At 38.6% G+C, this 23,250-nt stretch overlaps 1 protein-coding gene across 1 annotated transcript; it reads left to right on the forward strand.

The window, feature by feature from the left end:
* Positions 1-9,460: 9,460 nt before the first annotated feature.
* On the forward strand, positions 9,461-17,569 carry LOC127415395 (solute carrier family 26 member 6). The gene is given in 14 exon segments (XM_051654106.1): positions 9,461-9,659; positions 9,854-9,938; positions 9,941-10,003; positions 10,238-10,508; positions 10,552-10,668; positions 11,099-11,177; positions 11,270-11,417; positions 12,107-12,212; positions 12,878-12,978; positions 13,361-13,522; positions 13,645-13,751; positions 13,851-13,925; positions 16,266-16,350; positions 16,433-17,569. Coding segments are annotated over 14 exon segments (1,680 nt in total). The 5' UTR covers positions 9,461-9,549; the 3' UTR covers positions 16,604-17,569.
* Positions 17,570-23,250: the final 5,681 nt, after the last annotated feature.

Raw genomic sequence — 23,250 nt, forward strand, 5'->3', positions numbered from 1 at the left:
TTTGGAGACATTTGAACCCATCCGGTAGGGAATATACATTTTTTTCATCAGTCCATAAGATTTATTCTAGAATAGATTTTTTTTATTATATCCAAATCCCTATTTTCATCTGTTGTTGATTGCTCAATTGGAAACATTTTAGTCTCAGATCATGCCCTGATGAGTTTAGAGGTGATGCCACATATAGAGAAAAAGAAATCATATAGTTGGCGCCTTAATGTATCCCTTCTGCAAAATCCTGATTTCCAACAAATGTTAAAGACTGTTATCAGTGTTTATATGGAGACCAACTGGTCCTCAGTATCCTCTGTGGGCATGGCTTGGGAGGCACTTAAGGCGGTTCTTAGGGGCCGGATCATACAGTATGCCTCATTCATCAAAAAATCCAAAGCACGAGAACTCGTGAAGTTGGAAGGAAATATTAAAAGTGCCGAGGCAGAGCTGAAGCGCCATATGTCATCTGATGGCCTCAGAGAATTGACCCGATTGAAATATAGATATAATACTATTTTGTCGCAGAAAGTGGAGTTTTGGTTATTCAGGGCAAGACAGTCATACTTTGAGTCGGGTGACAAAGCAGGGAAGCTTTTGGCTAGATATATAAAGCAGAGAGAGTCTTTTTCTACCATTCCCTTAGTGAAATCTGCTGGTGGTGAAATATTTACCTCAGCCATTGATATTAATAATGCCTTTAAAGAGTTCTATATTGATCTTTATAGTTCCACGTCTTCGTCTACTGATGAAGATATTAGAAACTTTGTGGAACCATTAGAACTTCCTAAACTGACAATTGAGCAAAAAAACTCTCTTGATTCTGAAATAACCTTGGAGGAGCTTGACGAAGTAATTAAGTCCCTACCTACTAGCAAGGCTCCGGGGCCAGATGGTTTTGCCGCAGAATTTTTTAGATCTTATGCTACAGAACTGGCCCCACTTTTGTTAGAAGTTTATACTGAATCTTTAAAGAATGGAAAGCTTCCTCCAACCATGACACAAGCCCGGATTAGTCTGATTCTTAAAAAGGACAAAGATCCAAGCGAGTGTAAAAGTTACCGTCCAATTTCCCTGATCCAACTAGATGTAAAAATATTATCAAAAATTTTGGCTAATTGATTAAGTAAAGTTATGACATCTCTTATACATATAGATCAGGTGGGGTTTATTCGGGGCCGCAGCTCTTCTGATAACATCAGGCGTCTCATCAATATCATGTGGTCAGTAGCGAATGATCAATCTCCAATCGCTGCCATCTCACTTGATGCCGAAAAGGCGTTTGATATGGTAGAATGGGATTATCTTTTTAAGATTTTGGAAATGTATGGGTTCGGGAGTACATTTATTGGTTGGATTAAGTTACTTTATAGACACCCTGTAACAGCGGTACAAACAAATGGATTAATTTCAGATTATTTTACTCTGGATAGGGGCACTCGGCAGGGTTGCCCTCTTTCCCCATTATTGTTCTGTCTTGCCCTGGAACCATTAGCAGCTGCGATAAGAAAGGAGGATGATTTTCCAGGGGTGGTGGCGGGAGGTGTGCCGCATAAGCTTTACGCAGATGATATTTTATTATTTCTCTCTGAACCTACTAGATCTTTGCCTTGCCTCCACAGAATTATTAATTCCTTCTCCAAATTTTCAGGATACAAAGTCAATTGGGCTAAATCCGAAGCTTTGGCTTTGACAGCGTACTGTCCAGTAACGGCTTTTCAGCCGGGCGCCTTCCAGTGGCCCAAGCAGGACATTAAGTATTTGGGGATTTTATTCCCAGCAAATTTGTCTGATTTAGTTAGTGTTAATTTTGACCCTTTAATAAAAAGGTTTTCGAGCGATGTCAGCAGGTTGGCTTCATTACATTTATCGATGATTGGGAAGGTTAATGTTATTAAAATGAATTGTATTCCAAAATTTAACTACCTGCTACAATCTCTCCCTTTAGATGTCCCCCTCTGTTATTTCAAGGAATTTGATAACATAGTGAAGTCCTTCATTTGGAATGGTAAACGTCCCAGATTGCATTTTAATAAGTTACATAGGCCGATAGACAAAGGAGGGCTAGGCCTACCCAAGATTTTGTTTTATTACTATGCGTTCAGTCTCAGACATTTGGCTCATTGGTCACTTCCACCTGAGAGAGCCCCTCCCTGGTTTGTTATTGAACAGGCAGTTCTTGCCCCTATTTCGCCATTACAAAGCATCTCTATCAAACTAATTGGAAAAGTTAAGTTACACCCCGTTATTTCGCATTTACACTCGGTATGGACTAAAGTGTCCAGATTGTTTAAATTGGACACTTATTTAAATGTTGCCTCGAACATATGGCAGAACCCAAGATTACATATTGGCAAGTCCCCTTTCTGCTGGCCAGAGTAGATTGTAAGGGGGGTTGCTACACTCGGTGACCTATATGAAAGTGGAGTGTTGAGATCATTTGAAAACTTGGTCCAACATTTTAAGATCCCCAGACCTCAGTTTTATAGATATTTACAACTGCGCCATCTACTCTGTACTATTTTTGGGAGTAGCACACATCCCCCTATGGAGGCAGATGCTTTTCGTGAGGTGATTGCGGCTTTTGGAAAAGGTCATTAGGCATCAGTGTTCTACTCCCTGTTAATTCAGAGTATGGGGGACGGAGCCTTAAATTCTATTAAGAGATTATGGGAGAAAGATTTGGATTTGGTATTGGAGGATGGAGTGTGGACTAAGATTCTGAAAAATGTCAAATCTGTATCTAGAGATGCAACAATTCGCCTTATTCAGTTCAAGATTTTACATAGATTCTATTGGACCCCCTCTAGACTGTATAGGCTTGGTCTTAAAGACACACCTACCTGCTGGCGATGCCAATCGGAGGATGGAGATATAACCCATGTTTTTTGGAGGTGCGTTGAGATCCGTATGTGAGATCTTGGGCACTCGGGTTTCATTTTGCCCTAGACTCTGTATTTTGGGAGATGGGGCAGAAATTAATGTGGAGAATAAACATGTGGAGGACTGGGTCCTGACCTGTGTTATGGTCGCCAGGCGGGTGATTTTGAGGGGTTGGAAGTCGGTTGGAGCACCCCCGTTTCAGGAATGGTGCTCGAAGATGGGGAGAGTGGCGGCCTTAGAGGAGGGGTCTTATAGAAGACTGGGGAATCTGGATCTGTTTGTGGGAAAATGGGGTGGATATTTAGCATTCTTGGAGGGTTCTTGGGTGGAATAGTGGAGAGAGAGGGGTAATTTATATTTGTATATATGTGTATTATTATTATTATTATTATCTTTTTTCCTCTTAGTTGTTTGTTTTTTGTTTTTGTAGTCTTCTATATGTGTTCATCTAAGACCACAGAGATGTTTGTTGAGGTTTGGGGTGGGGTTGGTGTTGGGGAGGAGGAGGGGTGGTAGTGGGTGTTAAAGTTGATTTTGTGTATTTATAATTATGTTTTGTTTTCCTGTGTTTAATAAATTAAACAAAATGTTAATTGTAAAAAAAAAAAAATTAAAAATAAATTAAAAAAAAGGAGAGTTATTTGGAGACATGTTCCACAAGTGTAGTTTAAATTGAGCAATTCTCATCATGTGCACTTTAGGAAAATGTGAAAGCTCTGGACAAGGTAAGCAATCTATTTCTTCTGGGCTTTTATTGACAACCCTATTTCCAGTTTCATGGCTCACCTGCGCGCTCACCTGTCCTCACATGTGCTCGTATCAAAGAATGCTGACAGAGGCAGGTATGAGCTTTGTTGTCTTATCAAATTTGGCTGTGACTGCTGATGTATTTGCACAATTACAAAAGACGGAAATAATGGCTACACCTCGAGTTTGAGCAGATATTTTATGAGCATTATTTAGTGAATTCTTAAGGGCTAGTTCTGTCATTGACTCACTATCATGTTGTTACAAATCTGTTTGACTTTCAATCTTCTGTGGAACCCAAAAGGAGATGTTAGGCAGAATGTTAGTCTCAGTCACCATTCATCTTTTCCCTTATAATGAAAGTGAATGGTGAGAAATTTCATTGTTGATTCAACTATCTTATTAAATTTACTGAACTTGTTTTGTAACTTTTTAACCAAAGTACTAATGTGTGTTTGAAATTATATTCCTAGAGTATACATTTAAATATGGCTGTGCATTAATCTGAAATAATTCAGGAACAATTCACGTGTTTTCTGGTGTTTTAACATCTGCTTGTGTTGAGTTCTGTTAACTTAGACAAACATATAAATAAAACACTGCAATGCAAATAAACATTGCATTTCATATCTTGTATAACTTCAGTCTGTGTTGTACCATAGAGGGTCAAAGGTCATTTGGTTAATGTCTGAATAAGCATATCTTCACAATGACATTGGATAATTAAGTCCTGCTTATAGTAAAGATGTTGCGCAATCATTATCTTGAGAACATTATTCTAAACATAACAGTTCTGTCTGTAAAAGCCATCAGTCGTGTGACATTGTTATATTATCTGTTCGCAGGAGTGGTAGATTTAAACCTTACAACCTTTGATCAGAACAAGACCAATGACAAACTTCACTGTGACTCATTGACTGAACCAACAATCATATATTATTGGTGAATAATGTGATGAATATTGGTGATTCAACTTTTATTTCCTTTGAGAGTAGATGGTAAATGACTGATGACCCACAGTTAGAAATTATGTTTTTAAAGTGTTGCTCGGAAGATGGTAAAACTTTACAATAAGATTGTATAATTAACATTAGTTCAAGCATTGGGTATCTTTTTTTATTGTGTCTATCTTCGTCAATATTAATTTATGATTATAACATTGTCCATTGTCAGTTCATGTGAGCACATAATGCATGTAGTAATGTTAACCTAAACAACTTTTAATGTAAGAAATGTTTTAGTAGCCTCTATGAAGAAATTAACCTAATCAGAATTAATAAATCCTGTAAAAGTATTGTTCATTCATGTTAACTATTCCATTAACTAATATTAACGTATACAACCGTTTTGTTGTGTTACCCATAAGACTAAATGGTTAAAGTCTCTCTCTTTTTCACACACACACACACACACACACACACACACATGTTGGTACGGCTATCATTATGAGGAATCTCCATAGACGTAATGATTTTTATACTTGATGAACTATAGATTCTATCCCCTAACCCTCACAAAAAACGTTCTGCATTTTTACATAAAAAAAAAGAAGAAAAGAAACAGAATTTAGTATGTTTTAAGCGATTTGAATTATGGGGACACAAGAAATGTCCTCATAAACCACATTTAAAGCATAATACACTTGTAATTACCAGTTTGTAACCTAAAATTTTTTTCCTCGTAAACCACCCAAACACACACACACTTCCTCTCTCATGTAAAAGTCTTTCACATTAATTGGTTTAGCTTCTGTGTTTGTTTGTGAGAGAGATAATGTGGGTTTGCTCCGAGTTCAAGGTCACATTACATAAGCCACACAATCATGTACACCCGATTTATTTCCTGGAAAATCTGCCTTTCTTTTAGAGTCTCTGGAAAACACATTTACTTAAATTGCTTTGTTTTAATTGTCTTAGGAGCTGTGCCTGTCTTAACCATTTTTTTTTTCTTCTTCTTCCTGCAGATGGACAATCAAAGACTTTCACAGAGTGAGAATTTCAATCCAGATCACATTCATGGTCTGAATGAAGCAGAACTAGATGTCCTGGGACAGCGCAGAGGAAAGAAGAACAGTCTGGGAAAAGCTAAAAACAGAGCTAAAGACTCTGGTTAGTGTGGGTGGGATATGAGTACAAGAGTTTATTTAAAGGTCAGCTGTGTATTTTTATTTATTTTTATGTTAAAATACTTTCTCCTATTCAAGAATAATATGCAGAGACAACTATAAGAAAGCTATTCATATGCTGATTCCCTAAAACATGTAAACAGTGTGGCACTATGAAAACATTGCTTTGTTTGTTTGAGCACCATGACCAGCCCAACATAGCAACCTAAGGTGCACCTGAGCTTATAGATAATTGTGATCACGCTTTAGCAGGAACGTATATATATATATATTTTAAATAAAAATAATGTATGCAATAATGTTTGTGTGTGTTAGCCCTGTGGCCACCTGTACAGGATGTTTCCCTGCCTTTGGCCTGAGACAGCTGGGATAGGCGCCAGCACTACCCTTGGAGAATTGGTAATATATGTACCATTTTTAAAGAAAACATGAGTGAGCAGGCAAAATACATTTCTTTTATTCCTTATGGGATTCATATGCAACTGTAGGTTATAACAGAATGGCACAATCATAAAACAAAACATGGCAACAAAGAAAAAAATGAAATGACCCCTGTTCAAAAGTCTGCATACCCTTAGTTCTTAATCAGAATCAGAATCAGCTTTATTGCCAAGTATGCTTACACATACAAGGAATTTGTCTTGGTGACAGGAGCTTCCAGTACACAACAATACAAAAACAGCAGCAAGACATAGATTATAATAAAAATAGTTATACACATATGTACATACACACATACATACATACACACATATGTAGTGCAATCTAATACAAATCTGTTATCTGTTATGTACAGTGCAAATTCTTTATTTTTCTCTCAGAGGAATGAAATGGCAGAAGAGGTTGGATGTGTTGGATAAATATAAAAAAAGTCTAAACTGTGTATTACACATAGTTATTGCTCAAAGGGGTAATTTATCGGTTCGTGAGATGGATAGCCTGAGGGGAAAAAACTGTTCCTGTGCCTGACGTTTCTGGTGCTCCGTGCTCTGAAGCACCGGCCAGAAGGCAACAGTTCAAAAAGGTAGTGGGCAGGGTGAGTGGGGTCCAGAGTGATATTTCCAGCCTTTTTCCTCACTCTGGAAGTGTATAGTTCTTGAAGCGCTTCCAAATTAGGACAACACATCCTCTTTAACGTTGTTACATCTGTACACCAACTTTCATTGATGTAAAAGCATGTTCCACCGCCTCTCATGTATTAATACTGTGTATTGCTCCCTTTAGCATCAATGACAGCGTGCAGTCTTTTGTAATAGTTGTCTATGAGGCCCCAAATTCTTGCAGGTGGTATAGCTGCCCATTCGTCTTGGCAAAATGCCTCCAGGTCATGCAAAGTCTTTGGTCGTCTTGCATGAACCGCACGTTTGAGATCTCCCCAGAGTGGCTCGATGATATTAAGGTCAGGAGTCTGTGATGGCCACTCCAGAACCTTCACCTTTTTCTGCTGTAACCACTGGAGGGTCAACTTGGCCTTGTGCTTAGGGTCATTGTCATGCTGGAAAGTCCAAGAGCGTCCCATGCGCAGCTTTCATGCAGAAGAATGCAAATTTCTGATAACATACTGCATTCACCTTGCCATCAATTTTCACAAGATTCCCCGTGCCTTTAGAGCTCACCCCCCCCCCAAAAAATCAATGAGCCACCACCATGCTTCACAGTGGGGTTGGTATTCTTTTCACTATAAGCCTTGTTGACCCCTCTCCAAACATAGTGCTTATGGTTGTGATCATAAAGCTCTATTTTGGTCTCGTCACTGCAAATTACAGAGTGCCAGAAGCTGTGAGGCATGTCAAGGTGTTGTCGGGCATATTGTAACTGGGCTTTTTTGTGGCATTTGCTCAGTAAAGGCTTCTTTCTGGCAACTCGACCATGCAGCTCATTTTTGTTCAAGTATCGTCGTATTGTGCTCCTTGAAACAACCACACCATCTTTTTCCAGAGCAGCCTGTATTTCTCCTGAGGTTACCTGTGGGTTTTTCTTTGTATCCCGAACAATTCTTCTGGCAGTTGTGGCTGAAATCTTTCTTGGTCTACCTGACCTTGGCTTGGTATCAAGAGATCCCAGAATTTTCCACTTCTTAATAAGTGATTGAACAGTACTGACTGGCATTTTCAAGGCTTTGGATATCTTTGTATATACTTTTCCATCTTTATAAATTCCATTACCTTGTTACGCAGGTCTTTTGACAGTTCTTTTCTGCTCCCCATGGCTCAGTATCTAGACTGCTCAGTGCATCCAAGTGAGAGCTAACAAACTCATTGACTATTTATACACAGACACTAATTGCAATTTAAAAAGCCACAGGTGTGGGAAATTAACCTTTAATTGCCATTTAAACCTGTATGTGTCACCTTGTGTGTCCGTAACAAGGCTAAACATTCAAGGGTATGTAAACTTTTGATCAGGGCCATTTGGGTGGTTTCTGTTATCATTATGATTTAAAAAGGGGCCAAACAACTATGTGATAATAAATGGCTTCATATGATCACTATCCTTAAATAAAAGACAGTTTTTTTTGCATGATCAGTAATATTTTCAAAATCAATGCCAAAATTTCACAATTTCTGCCGGGGTATGCAAACATTTGAGCACAACTGAAAGACAAGTGGCTATAAAAGATGGATGGATGGATAGATGTATGCAATAATCTACCTCTATATCTGTGTGCATCAGGTGTTCAGGTCGGAGGTTGAAGAACTCTTTCCTGTCTGTTGTTCCTCTACTGTCATGGCTACCACAATACTCACTCATAAACAATGCTACAGGACATCTGATATCAGGAATCAGTGTGGGAATCATGCACCTGCCACAAGGTCTGAGATGCATACATGCACACCTGTGTTACCTGAGCTACAGTATAGTTTCAAACATGCATCTATTTTACATAATACACCTATACTAAAATATTAATGCGATTATCTCTCTCTATATATACTTACTAAGCACTTTTTAGGAACACCTGTACACCTAGTTATTCATGCGATTATCTAATCAACCAATCGTGTGGCAGCAGTGCAGTTCATACAATCATTCATATATGGGTTAGGAGCTTCAGTTAATGTTCACATCCACCAACAGAATGGGGGAAAAAATTTGATCTCAGTGATTTCGACTGTGGCATGATTGTTGGTGCCAGACAGGCTGTTTGAGTATTTCTCTAGCTACTGATCTCCTGGGATTTTCATGCACAGCAGTCTCAAGGGTTTACTCAGAATGGTGCCAAAAACAAAAAACATCCAGTAAGCGGGAGTTTGGTGGACAGAAACGCCTTGTTGATGAGAGAGGTCAATGGAGAATGACCAGACTGGTTCGAGCTGACAGAAAGGCTACGATAACTCAGATAACCACTCTGTACAATTGTAGTAAGTAGAATAACATCTCAGAATGCACATTAAACTCTGAGGCAGATGGACTATAACAGCAGAAGACCACGTCGGGCACTTTATTAATGTTCCTAAGTAAGTGTATATAAGATTTGAAAATTTATAAACTTCATGTAGTTAAAAAAAGTATTAAAAATGTCCCTTCCATAATACATTTTTATGGCTCTCCTTTCTGGTCTCCAATGTGAGGGGTCCATCCTGATTGTCATTGCCCTGTTTCTCATCGCAGACACCTACAGATCTGTATTATTGGTTGGCAGCCAATAATTTTCTTTGTGACTGTGTTCATTGACACAAAATGAACACAGTCAAAGCAGACAGATAAAGTGGATGTAATGACTAATTCTATTGTACAGAAATGCAAGCACTCCCCTACACACAGACTGTTCATTTTCTGCCATATTTTCTCTCCCTATAGGAATGGCTAATGCTTTGCTCACTGCAGTTCCTCCAGTGTTTGGTCTGTATTCCTCCTCCTACCCTGTTCTTATTTACTTCATTTTTGGAACATCTAAACACATCGTCTCTCCATCCATGTTCTATATAGTGTAACAACATTGCAACACAATTTATTTATTAAACTTAATAAAACATACACATTAAACTTACTTAAAAACAATTTATGGTCCATTTGTGACTTGCAGTCTCGATTTTGTCTGCCCTATTGTGATTGGACATTCAGGTTGAATGTCAGTCTAATTGGCTAATGATCTGTTTGATTCACAGGTACTTTTTCTATCCTGTCCATCATGGTCGGTACATTGACTGGTGATGCGGTGTTGCCAGGCAGTGGAGGGGAGGAAGATGAGGAGAGGCTGACAGGACTAGAGTTGCCATTACATCTCAATTGTCCATTCTATGTGGACTGATACAGGTAAACACACATTTACATAGCTATCTACATGAAACATACTAGACATCTATAGATATCTATGTTTATATATAAAGCTAATTATAGTGACTATATGACTAACACTTACCCCAAGTCTACCCCTTTACCTAAAAGAGAACTTTTTCACATTTTAAGAAAATACAAAAACATTATTTTATGTATATTAAATAACTAACTTATTTAATACCAAAATACCCCAAAGGAAGGTTTTGTCAGATTTACAGTGGGTACAAATTTGTCCCCAAACTAGCTGTAATAATTGTGTATTTCTGCAGATTCTACTCTGTGTTGCATTGTGGAGGAGTGTGTCAGTGGTTGTCTCAGCCATTGGTCAGTGGATACACTTTTGCAGCTGTTGTCCATGTGACTGTTCACCAGCTGCCTTTACTGATGGGCATCTTCACAGTCAGACACAGAGGGGTCTTTGCTGTGGTTTGGGTGAGAATGAGCTTTGTGTATTTTATCTTATGCCCTCAATATATCTCTGGTACTGAATGTGTGTACATCAGTGTGTATTCCAAATTTTCAAGCATTACCAGCAACACTGGTTGTTTCTCTTGTCTCTCTGGTGATACTTGTTGGCGGAAAACTGCTAAATTCACGCTGGAGCACTCGATTTCCCATTCCATGGGAGTTAGTACTGGTGGGAGCGTGCAAACACACATAAAAGTCATTACGAAATAATTTTATTCAGTTGACACTATTTACTGTCTCAATACACATTTTTAGTCTTATTGTTTGTCTTTTGTAATCTTTCATAAAAATGTAATAAGTTTCATGTCCTTCACCACTGAAACAACTTTCCTTTTTGGCTTATGTCTTCACTCCCTTTTATTTTTTATTTTTCAACCCCCATCACCTGGCTCCATTCTTGTATATAACATCCACTTTCAATAATCCAATCAATTCCAGATGTATACATTCAAGTCTTCATTTTTTTTTCTTGTTGAATACCCTATTTCAGTCAGAAAGACATCACATTACAAAAGAAAAAGGAATGCGAATGCTGGTTTCATGTCGACTAAACAGCAGTGTTGCCTTTTTGCTCATGTTTCTCTACTATATAAATTAATTTTCCATGTTCCACTCTATCATCAATTCAGTTTGATTTGTCTGATCAGTATGGAATTCAGATCATTGGACCCATGCCAACGGGGTCAGCAGAGTGTGAGTTTTCTTCATAATACAAGTAAGAAGAAACTGTTTGGAACTAAACTATTTCAACAAATTTATTTATTTATCTCTAAGTCTCTCACTTCCGTCCTTTCCAAGCTTTTCCTTTTCCCAAGAGCTGTTTATGGCAGCTCTTGCACTTGCAGTGGTGGGCTATGGTTTCCAAGCCTCATTGGGCACGATGTTTGCTCATAAACATGGGTACCAGTTTCACAGCAACCAGGTAACATGGAAAGAATTAAGCTTGAACATCATATATTACTGCAACCTCCCAATATGACTAAGATTATTTACTTAAATAATTAGGCATGTACACTATATGGCCAAAAGTTTGTGGACACCCCCTTCTAATTAACGAATTTGGTTACTCCATTAAATCCAGTAAAGAAAAATCTTAATGTTCCCTTATGTAATGGCTTGGGCTTTGTGTGCTTCCAAATTTGTGGCAACTGTTTGGGGATAGCCCTTTTCTGTTCCAGCATGACAATGCCCCTGTGAACAAAGTGAGGTCCATAAAGAAATGGTTTACTGTGTTTGGCGTGGAAGAAATTGACTGGCCTGCACAAAGCCCAGACCTGAACCCCACTGATCACTTTTGGGGTGAACTGGAACAGCAACTGTAAGTCAGGCCCCATCGACCAACATCAGTTCCTGACCTCACTGATAGCCTTGTGTCTGAATGAGAGCAAATCCCTGCAGCCATGTTACTACATCAGTATAGTGGAAAGCCTTCCCAAAAGAGTGGAAGCTGTTATTACAGCAAAGGGGGAAATTGATGCCTAAGGTTTTGAAATCAAATGTTCATCAAGCACATATGGTGTCCACAAACTTTTGGCCATATAGTGTATATAGTAGACGCCAACTATGCAACATCCTCCTCTTCTGATCATAAATTGTCTCACCCTACTGTAGGAGCTGCTGGCTATGGGTCTGTGTAAATCTGTTGGAGTGATGTTCCAGTGCTTTACAGTGTGCGGCTCAATGTCTCGTAGTATGGTGCTGGAGAATACAGGCTCAAGTGAGAACACCAGCTGCCCTTTACCTGATCTTTGGTGAAAAACAACCTTACATTATAGCCAAATGTACATGCAAAACATTTGGTCATTTGGGACCAATTCACTTAAATAGACACTTTAATGCATTATCCAGATTTCTGGTGCTTTATTGTGGGTACATGTTTAAATGTTAGTAACATAGCCAAAGATGATTACATTTAGTCTTTTCTCAGAGAATAGATATGTTACTTCACATTCTTTACAACTTGGTAGTTATCTTTCCACCAAGATAACAGATGCATTTACTCTCATACTAATATTCAGAAAGTGGCCACATGAAGCACAGGAATTTAATTAAAAAGGAATTGAATCATGGTGCACAAATGTAAACTGAAATTTTAAACAATCAATTACAAAAAAACAACCTTTTTTAAATTGTGATGGAATTTTGGTTTATTCTACTTAAATGAATTATGCTGCATGAACATTCCGCATGTGACTCCATTAGAAAGACATTGATCATTAACATTTGTGTCACTCTTATCAGCACAGGGTAACTGATAAAATGCAACACCCCCCCACACACACACACACATACACATACACACTTTAAAAATAAACATCTTGTTACACTAGATCTGTGTAAATTATTCCTGCTAACTGTAGGTGGTAATGGGACCTTTGGTAGCTGCTGAAGAAAGGGACCAAACTTCGGCAGAATCAATAGAATTATCTGTGCAGATCCCAGAGAAGACACCTGAGAAGGAGAGATCAAGGTCATCATGTAAGGTCTTGGAGTAAAAACCTTACACAGCCTTACAGAACCTAAAGTTCCACTGACATATTGCAAAATCTGTTTCTTGTGTGTGTTTGTTTGTGTGTGTGTGGGCAGGTTTGGATGGTTTACGAGGACTTTTTTTTAGGTTACAAACTGGTAATTACAAGGGTATTATGCTATAAATGTGGTTTATGAGGACATTATTCAAATCGACCCCATAATTCAAATCGCTTAAAAAAAACATACTAAACAAAGTTTTTTTTTAGTTTTTTTTATGCAGATTATTTTTTTGTGAGGGTTAGGTTTAGGGGTAGGGTTAGGGGATAGAATCTATAGTTCGTACAGTATAAAAATCATTACGTCTATGGAGAGTCCTCATTAGGATAGCCGCACCAACGTGTGTGTGTGTGTGTGTGTGTGTGTGTGTGTGTGTGTGTGTGTGTGTGTGTGTGTGTGTTTCAGACAGTCTTGGCTGTCATAATTTTGTTGAATCTGCATGGGATTTTTGCGCAGGTAAACGTACCAAAACTCTGGAAAACAGACCGATTAGACCTGGTAAAATCCAGTCCCATCCACCCAGCCATCCATCCATAATCATACTAGAGGTATTGCTAGAGTTCCATGTAGGCTTCTAATCCAGGGAGTTTCCTGTGTGTATTTCCCAAATAAGACTGCAGGTTGTGTGGGTTGCTACACTGCTCAGTGCCTTGGTGTTTAACCTGAACCTGGGGCTTGGTGTTGCAATAGTGTTCTCTCTCTTTATCATTGTCTTCAGGACACAACAGTGAGTGATCTCCATTGCCTAATATCCATTTTCTCTCTCTCTCTCTCTCTCTCTCTCTCCAATACTAACCCTTATCCATTCTCTTTGTAAATCTCTCAGGCCCAGGTCGTCCGTTCTTGGGCACATTGCTGGCACAGACTTTTACTAAGACCTGGAGAAATACTCAAAGGGAATATTTTACACAAAATCTTGTTGGAAGAAAACGGTTCATACAAGCCTAAGGTTGTCAAGCTGGTCAAGCAGTCCAAACTGTGTTTTGGAACACGGTTAACCAGCTCAACCAAGGTGGTCGGTCAGAATCAACCAATTTGATCTTGGCTCCACCAGCTGGTAGTCCAGTTGATTAACAACCTAAACCACCTTGGACCACTAATGGTGAAAAATGTATATTTCAAAGTATTGCCATTTTTTTTATTTTTAAAAAAAATATTTTGTTACCTTTTTTAAACACGAAGAATCAATATTACTTTTTAAATTATTTACATTTGAATTTTTTTGGGAAAAACAGATTGACCACCACTCAAAGCAAGCCTGAGAACGCAAAATGTATTGTAGCATTAGGTCAACTCACACTTTTACTGTACAATTAAAATCCAAACTCAGAATGAGCTAAGAATATAATTGCACAATGCACCAAAGTCCTATGCAGATAAAAGAGAAGTCAAGACCAGTGGCGTTGCGAGGTAGGGCTTCGTGGGGCTTAAGCCCCTGATGTATGGTCCGAGCCCCTGATCTTTTTTGAAGATTCGCACATTTTAAAGAAATGTGTTATTAATGTAGATATACAGTTGAAGTCAGAAGTTTACATATACCTTAGCCAAATACATTTAAACTTTTTCACAATTCCTGACATTTAATCAGAGAAAATATTCCCTGTCTTAGGTCAGTTAGGAGGATCACTGATTTATTTTAAGAATGTGAAATATCAGAATAATAGTAGAGAGAATTATTTATTTCAGCTTTTATTTCTCTCATCATATTCCCAGTGGGTCAGAAGTTTACATACACTTTGTTAGTATTTGCCTTTAAATAGTTTTTCTTGGTTCAAATGTTTTGAGTTGGCTTCTCACACTGTTACTTAAATTTTGGCCCATTCCTCCAGACAGAACTGGTGTAACTGAGTCAGGTTTGCAGGCCTCCTTGCTCACACATGCTTTTTCAGTTCTGCCCAAAATGTTCTATCTGATTGAGGTCAGGGCTTTCTGATGGCCACTCCAATACCTTGACTTTGTTGTCCTTTAGCCATTTTGCCACAACTTTGGAGGTATGCTTGGGGTCATTGTCCATTTGGAAGACCCGTTTGCGACCGAGCTTTAATTTCATGGCTGATGTCTTGAGATTTTGCTTCAATATATGCACATAATATTCCTTCCTCATGATGCCATCTATTTTGTGAAGTTCACCAGTCCCTCCTGAAGCAAAGCACCCCCACAACATGATGCTGCCACCCCCATTCTTCATGGTTGGGATGGTGGTGTTCTTTGGCTTGCAAGTCTCACCCTTTTTCCTCCAAACATAATGATGGTCATTATAACCAAAAAGTTCCATTTTTGTTTCATCATACCAGAGGAAATTTCTCTAGAAAGTAAAATCTTTGTCCCTATGTGCACTTGTAAACTGTAGTCTGGCTTTTTTATGGCGGTTTTGGAGCATTGGCTTCTTCCTTGCTGAGCAGCCTTTCAGGTTATGTCGATATAGGACTTGTTTTACTATGGATATAGATACTTGTCTAGCTGTTTCCTCCAGCATCTTCACAAGGTTCTTTGCTGTTGTTCTGGGATTGATTTGCACTTTTCACACCAAACTACGTTAATCTCTAGGAGACAGAATGAGCAGTATGATGGCTGCGTGGTCCCATGGAGTTTATACTAGCATACTATTGTTTGTACAGATAAACGTGGTACCTTCAGGTGTTTAGAAATTGCTCCCAAGGATGAACCAGACTTGTGGAGGTCCACAGTTTTTTTTTTTTTTCTGAGGCTGATTTCTTTTGATTTTCCCATGATGTCAAGCAAAGAGTTTGAAGGTAGACCTTAAAATACATCCACAGGTACACCTCCAATTCAGTACACCTCCTATCAGAAGCAAATTGTCTAAAGGCTTGGCATAATTTTCTGGAATTTTCCAAGCTGCTTAAAGGCACAGTTAACTTAGTGTATGTAAACTTCTGACTTCAACTGTAAATACACGTGCATTGTAACAGAACAAGATTTAGGTTTAGATATTATAAATATTTTATCTAAATTTGATTTAGCCAGCTAGGTAAAATATAGCAATATATCGCAGTTTTAAATGACTATACACTAAATATAAATAATCATAATATTTTTGTATTGTGACCCAGATATCAATTTAATATTTCCAGGTCCCTACTGATTCCCATCCTTTCTAATGATCATAAATGAGCAGCTTTGACCAGCTACCATCAGATTTTCCAGCAATAAAACACATACACACACTCACTGCCCTATATCAGGTGTAATTCTCTTTCTCTGTTGTGTGGTTTTAGGCATGCCAGGTCCCTGGAGTGACTGTGTTCTGCTGCTGTAATCCACTTTACTACGCCAATGCAGACCAAATCTTCACATCACTTAAACAGGCACAGCCTCCTTTACATCTCCCAGATCTCCATTCATTTGAGTGTGTGTAAATTTTAGTTGTCAGATGTCTTTTATATGCAGGCAGTGTGTAAAGGTAAAGTGGAGAATCCCACAGTATGTCCTTTAGATCAAGAGGGGGCTTGGAGTTCACAGCACTGTGTTATTCTAAAGCTCAGTAAAGTCACCTTCATTGACTCTGTGGCGGTGTGCTCACTCAAAACAGTTAGTGGCACAAAACACAAACACACATAGCACACGTAAAAGTGTTTATATGTATAACCGAAGATGAACAGAAATATGTTAGCTGTTACAGACTCTCTTTAACCAGTAACTTATTAACTGTAGTTTGTTTTCTGGATGTCACTGTGTTCGTGTTTGAATGCAAACATGTGTGTCTTACTGTTCTCTCTGGTTCATAGGTGCTTCAGGACTTTGAAAACATGTAGACCTCATTTCTCTGTGCCTCATGTCCAGGTTATTAGTACAACTCATGTTGAAAATGAAACGAAGCTTCAGTGCAGCCTTAATCTTTGTTATGTTCATGACAGAGTATTTAGTCATTTACACTTTCATTTTTATTTATAATATATGCTTTTTTTGATCACATTTTATGCTTCTACATTCATAATTTCCCCCTTGGGGCCCCGGGGTAGAATAGGTCCCTAGCACCCCCTTGCTGTTCGTAAAAGGCGACAAATGGGGTGACTTGTTGGCCGTAAGTGGCGACCCGTGTCTGTGGAAGAAGAGATCCTGGCATTTGAGGAATGTGGGCAGTTGCGACTCCCCCAGATCCAACATAATGCTTTGGCTCTAATTTCATATAGACGGGCGGTTGGAGAGGCCTGATCCACTCATGTGGCTGGTCATGACGTGCCCTGGGCAATTACTGGCATTTAAATCAGCCACAATGACATTTTTCCCTGAAGGTGGTGGCTTAGGGTCAGTCAAACAATTTGAGCTTTTAGCTCTTATTGCAAGAGTATATCTTTCATGTATCCTTGGTGCATATCTGCTGAAGTTCTGCGGCTCTGTGCATCCCTTGTTGGGCTCAGAGGCAGGTGGGGAGCAAGAATTATGAAATAATACAAAATAAATATGGCAAACAAACTCCCAAAAGTTGGGTACTTGAACAGAATTCGGATGATGACTTGAATGCTAGATATGTACTTTTTCCAAAAAATGGAAACTGGGAGAGATTTATAATTTTAGAATCTCAATCACCTGACATGGCACTTACAAACTCAATTCAAAAAGGCATTGCAGGGATTGCAGGAACTGTCAAAGTCAAGAAAACGTTGAGGTCAGGCCAGATTCTGGTTGAATGTTCAAAGAAAGTTCATGTAGATAATCTAATGTGTGCAAATACTTTGGCTGGTGTTCCTATGAAGTCATCTTTACACCCATACCTAAACTCTAGCAAAGGCATAATAAGAACTAGAGAACTACAAGACATGGATGAGACTGAAATAGCCTCAGAACTAACACAACAAGATGTTACAAGTGTAAAGAGGATTACAATAAAAAAAGGAGACCAAATGATAAAGACTGGAATGTATATTATGACATTCAACAAACCTAAATTACCTACTTGAGGGTCCCTGTTGACATATACATCCCTAACCCCCTAAGATGCTTCAATTGTCAGAGGTTTGGTCATAGCTCCGCTGGATGCAAGAACAATCCTATCTGTTACAACTGCGGAGAGGACAGGCATGAAGTTTAAAACCATCAAAATGCCGAAATTGCTCAGGGCATCACCCAGCCTCATCAAAACACTCTCCTATATGGATTAAAGAAAAATAAATTCAAAGAGTAAAATGTCAAAAAAAAAAAAAAAAGTTAACTATGCAGAAGCATGCAAAGAGGTGGAAAAGCTCCTAAATTTTACATTTGAGAAATCCTTTGCATCTGTAACATTACCAACCAAACAGACAGTTCAGTGCCAGACAGATGTGACCTGGCTAACAAAAGATAAACCACAGTTAATCAGTAACAAAAACCTACCTTCGTCAAAAAAGAAAGCACAAAGCACTCAAACCTCTACTAGTCAAACACAAACCGGAGCTAGTGAAGAACCAAATCTGACAATGGAACATTCCCTAATATCAAAAAGAAAGAAGGCACAACAAAGCACAAAAGCACAGCAACAAAAGGCTAGTGAGGAGAACAGGCCACGGAAAGCTGACCATATAAAAGATATAGATATGGCGGAGATCTTAGAACCCCGCAGTTGGAGTCCCTAAGAGTAGGAGTAGAGTCCAAGTTCCGGTGCTACCAACTTGATAAGTAGCAGAATTATTCAATGGAATTGTCGAGGTGTCAAAGCAAATTTTGCAGAACTTCACGACTATTCATGTTATTTAACGCTCTTGCATTTCAGTCTCCAAGAAACACACTTATCACCAAACAGTCAAATATCCCTAAAAAGGTTTGTAAGTTTTAATGCAAATGGACCAAACATACAACGTCCTTCAGGAGGAGTAAGCATCTTAGTTCATCGCAATGTAATTCACAGTCAGGTCACAATAGATACTAATCTACAAGCAATAGCTGTACGTTTATCCCTCCATGGGGCCATCACATTGTGTTCCATTTACTTGCCTCCAGATACACCTGTTACACTTCAAGATCTAAACAATCTTCAACTGTCACAGCCCATTATGGGGAGGAAATCGCACAAATAGGAAGGGAAAAATACTTGAAGACTTTATCAGTAACAATGTACTGTGTATCCTCAATGATGGCTCAGACACTTACCTGCACCCAGGACATGGAACATATTCAAAAACTGATTTAACAATATGTAAACCTGATATCTTGCTTGATTTCTCACGGCGCACCTGGGACGATCTATGTGGAAGTGATCATTTTCCCCTAATCGTTTCATCTACAAGATCAAATATCCAACATAATATTCCAAGATGGCATCTCAGGAAAGCCAACTGGTACCTGTTCCAGACCCAATGTTACAATAAACTTAATTCAGCAACCCAAGACAGCCAAGACCCAGTTACAAGTTTCACAGACAAGCTGATCGAAATAGAAAATGATACTATCCCTAAGACATCACCAAAACCAAGTCGCAGGCATAACCCATGGTTCGATGACAACTGCAAAAAGCCATAAAAGCTTGGAAAAAGGCAGAGAGAATCTTCAACAGACACCCAACAGAAGAAAATCTAGTAAGATTTAAGATATGCCAAGCACAAGCACGAAGGGTTATTAACAATGCAAAAAGACAGAGTTGGAGAAAATACCTAACAGCAAATACACCATCACAAAAAATCTGGAACCTGATTCGAAAGATGAAAAACAAAGATGAAGAATCTGAAATTCGACACAACAAGCATCAAGGCACTCTCGTTTCTACGATTCAAGAAATAACCAATATACTAGCAAAATCTTTTGAATGAACTCATTAGACAACTGCCGACCAGAATTCAATAAGATACGTATACAACAGGAACAGAAACTTCTGAATTTTCTCTCATAAAACACTGAGCCATATATTCAACCCTTCACAATAGTGGAACTTACAAGTGCTATCAAACGTTCCCATAATACTGCAGTTGGACCAGACAGAATCCATGATGAATTTCTGAAGCACTTACCACATACAACACTACTACTCCTCCTGGAGATTTTTCATAATGTTTGGAAAAAAGGGAATATACCACCTTCGTGGCAAGAAGCAATAATTATTCCCATCCCCAAACCAGGTAAGGATCATTCTGACGTAAACAACTACCGTCCAATTGCTCTGACTAGCTGTCTCTGCAAAACCATTGAGAGAATGATCAACGACCGTCTGATATGGATTCTGGAATCGGAGCATAAGATTAGTGATTACCAGTGTGGGTTTAGAAGAAGCAAAAGCACCTTGGACCACCTTATCAGACTTGAATCGTTTGTCCTGTCTTCTTTGACCTTGAGAAGGCCTATGATACCACCTGGAGATATGGAATACTCAAAGACCTGTACGAACTTGGGCTCAGAGGCAACCTACCCATCTTTATCTCCAATTTCTTGACAAACAGACGTTTTCGTGTTCAAGTGGGAACTACACTATCAAACCCACATGTACAAGAGCTAGGAGTTCCACAAGGAAGCATTCTTTCAGTGACTTTATTCAGCATCAAAATCAATAGTATAATCAAAGTTATTGACCCCCACAGTTACACAGACTCCCAAGTTAATATGTTGACGACCTATGCATATGCTATCAAGGGAAAAACATGAATATAATTGAATGACAGCTACAACTATGCATAAATAAAATAAACAACTGGTCAGTAAAGAACGGATTCAGATTTTCCAAAACAAAGTATGCATGCATTTTTGCCTTCTCCAATCCTTACACCCCGACCCAGAGTTGAGTATGGAGGGAGAACCCATTAAAGTAGTGAATGATTTCAAATTCTTTGGCCTTGTCTGTGATATTAAATTCACCTTTATCCCACATATGAAGATGCTGAGGAAATGTTTTTTTTTAAAACAATGAATATTTTAAAAGTGCTGGCCAATACAAAATGGGGTGTGGACACTACCGTTCTTTTACATCTCTATAGAACATTAATTAGATCCCGACTGGATTACGGGAGTATTGTGTATGGTCAGGCAAGGAAGTCATACATTTGAACAATTGACACAATACACCATCAGGGAATACGTCTAGCTCTTGGAGTCTTCAGAACAAGTCCCATTCAAAGCCTTTATACAGAAGTCGGTGAACCTTCCCTCCAGAATAGGCGTCTGAAACTGGCTTTACAATATGCAGTCAAAAGCAAATCTAAGTAATCCGGCCTTTACACCAGCATTCCAACCAGAATGTTCTTATCTGTATGAAGCTAGACCTAAAGCGATCAAACCTTTTGGAATATGGATTAAACCATACTTGGAGAATTTGAACATCAAACTGGACAACATAAGACAGTATCATTTTTGGCCTGTTCCCCCCTGGACCTTGAAAAAAACAACTATTATTATGGCATTGGCACAACTAAAAAAGGCAGAAACACTTCCCAACGTGTATCAACAGGAATTCTTGGAACTGAAATGTAGTTTCCCACTCCACAGGACAGTATTCACAGATGGATCCAAAACAGATAACAGTGTATCAGCAGCAGTAGTGACTGAGATCAACAATATGGCATACGTATTCCAGAACAGAGCTCTATCTTCACAGCTGAGGCCTAAGCACTGCTACTGACACTAGAAAATATTGAGCAGGGTCAAGGACAAAACTTTTTAATCGCTTCAGAATCAAAGTCTTGCCTTCAAGCACTTGAATCTATGGAGACTGATCATCCCATTATCATAAACATTTTGACTAAAATACATTGATTACAGAAGAAGGATTTCAACATTATCCTTTGTTGGGTGCTGGGACATATTGGTTTGGCAGGAAATGAAAAAGCAGATATGGCTGTAAAAGAGGCATTAAACTTGGAGATGACACCCTCTGACCTCAGGCCATTAATAAACTCGTATATCACCAATAAGTGGCAATCAGAATAGGATGAGTGCAACAGCAATAAATTATATGAAATAAACCCCAGGATCCAAAGAAATTACTCTCAAAATTGTAAATCTAGGCATGAACAAATAGTGTTTAACAGATGCCGACTGGGCCATTCAAGACTAACACATGCATTTTTACTGACTGGTGAAGATCCTTCCATATGTATATCTTGCCAAACCCATATGACCATCAAGCACATTTTACTGAACTGTAAAACTTTTGGAACTATCAGATGACGCTTTTATACAGAGACTTGTTTAATAGATATCTTTTTAAAAGTACCATCTGAACGGATTTTACAGTTTTATCTTGTATAAATTTTAAGTGTCTTATTTAATATTGTAAATATTTATTGATGCACCTTTGTTTGTCATGTGAATAGCCTGGTTGCTGACATGGCGTTAAAACTAAATAAATAAACATTCATAATTTCATATATAACAAATTATTTATTTTTTTTACTTTACACTGGCAGCCAAAAGTTTGGAATAATGTACAGATTTTGCTGTTTCGTAAGGAAATTAGTACTTTAATTCACCAAAGTGGCATTCAACTGATCACAAAGTATAGTCAGGACATTACTGATGTAAAAAACAGCACCATCACTATTTGAAAAACCTTATCCTTGAGTAATCATGCTAAATTGCTAATTTGGTACTTGAAAATCACTTACCATTATATCAAACACAGTTGAAAGCTATTTGGTTTGTTAAATGAAGCTTAACATTGTCTTTGTGTTTGTTTTTGAGCTGCCGCAGTATGCAATAGACTGGCATGACTTAAGGTCATATTAGGTCAAACATGGCAAAAAAGAAACCGCTTTCTCTGGAAACTCGTCAGTCAATAATTGTATTGAGGAACGAAGGCCAAAAAACGGAATATTTTATACAAAGGTGTACACTACAGTCTTCAAAGACAAAGGACAACTGGCTCTAACAAGGACAGAGATGTGGAAGGCCAGATGTACAACTAAACAAGAGGATAAGTACATCAGAGTCTCTAGTTTGAGAAACAGATGCCTCACATGTCCTCAGCTGACAGCTTCATTGAATTCTTCCCGCTCAACACCAGTTTCATGTACAACAGTAAAGAGAAGACTCAGGGGTGCAGGCCTTATGGGAAGAAATGCAAAGAAAAAGCCACTTTTGAAACAGAAAAACAAAAAGAAAACACAAACATTGGACAACGGATAATTGGAAAAGAGTGTTATGGATCTTAACCCCATTGAGCTTTTGTGGGATCAGCTAGACTGTAAGGTGCGTGAGAATTACCCGACAAGACAGCTACATCTATGGCAAGTGCTACAGGAAGCGTGGGATGAAATGTCACCTGAGTATCTGGACAAATTGACAACTAGAATGCCAAGGATCTGCAAAGC

The sequence above is a fragment of the Myxocyprinus asiaticus genome, chromosome 24 (genome assembly GCF_019703515.2).
Source record: "Myxocyprinus asiaticus isolate MX2 ecotype Aquarium Trade chromosome 24, UBuf_Myxa_2, whole genome shotgun sequence".
NCBI classification, from domain to species: domain Eukaryota; kingdom Metazoa; phylum Chordata; class Actinopteri; order Cypriniformes; family Catostomidae; genus Myxocyprinus; species Myxocyprinus asiaticus.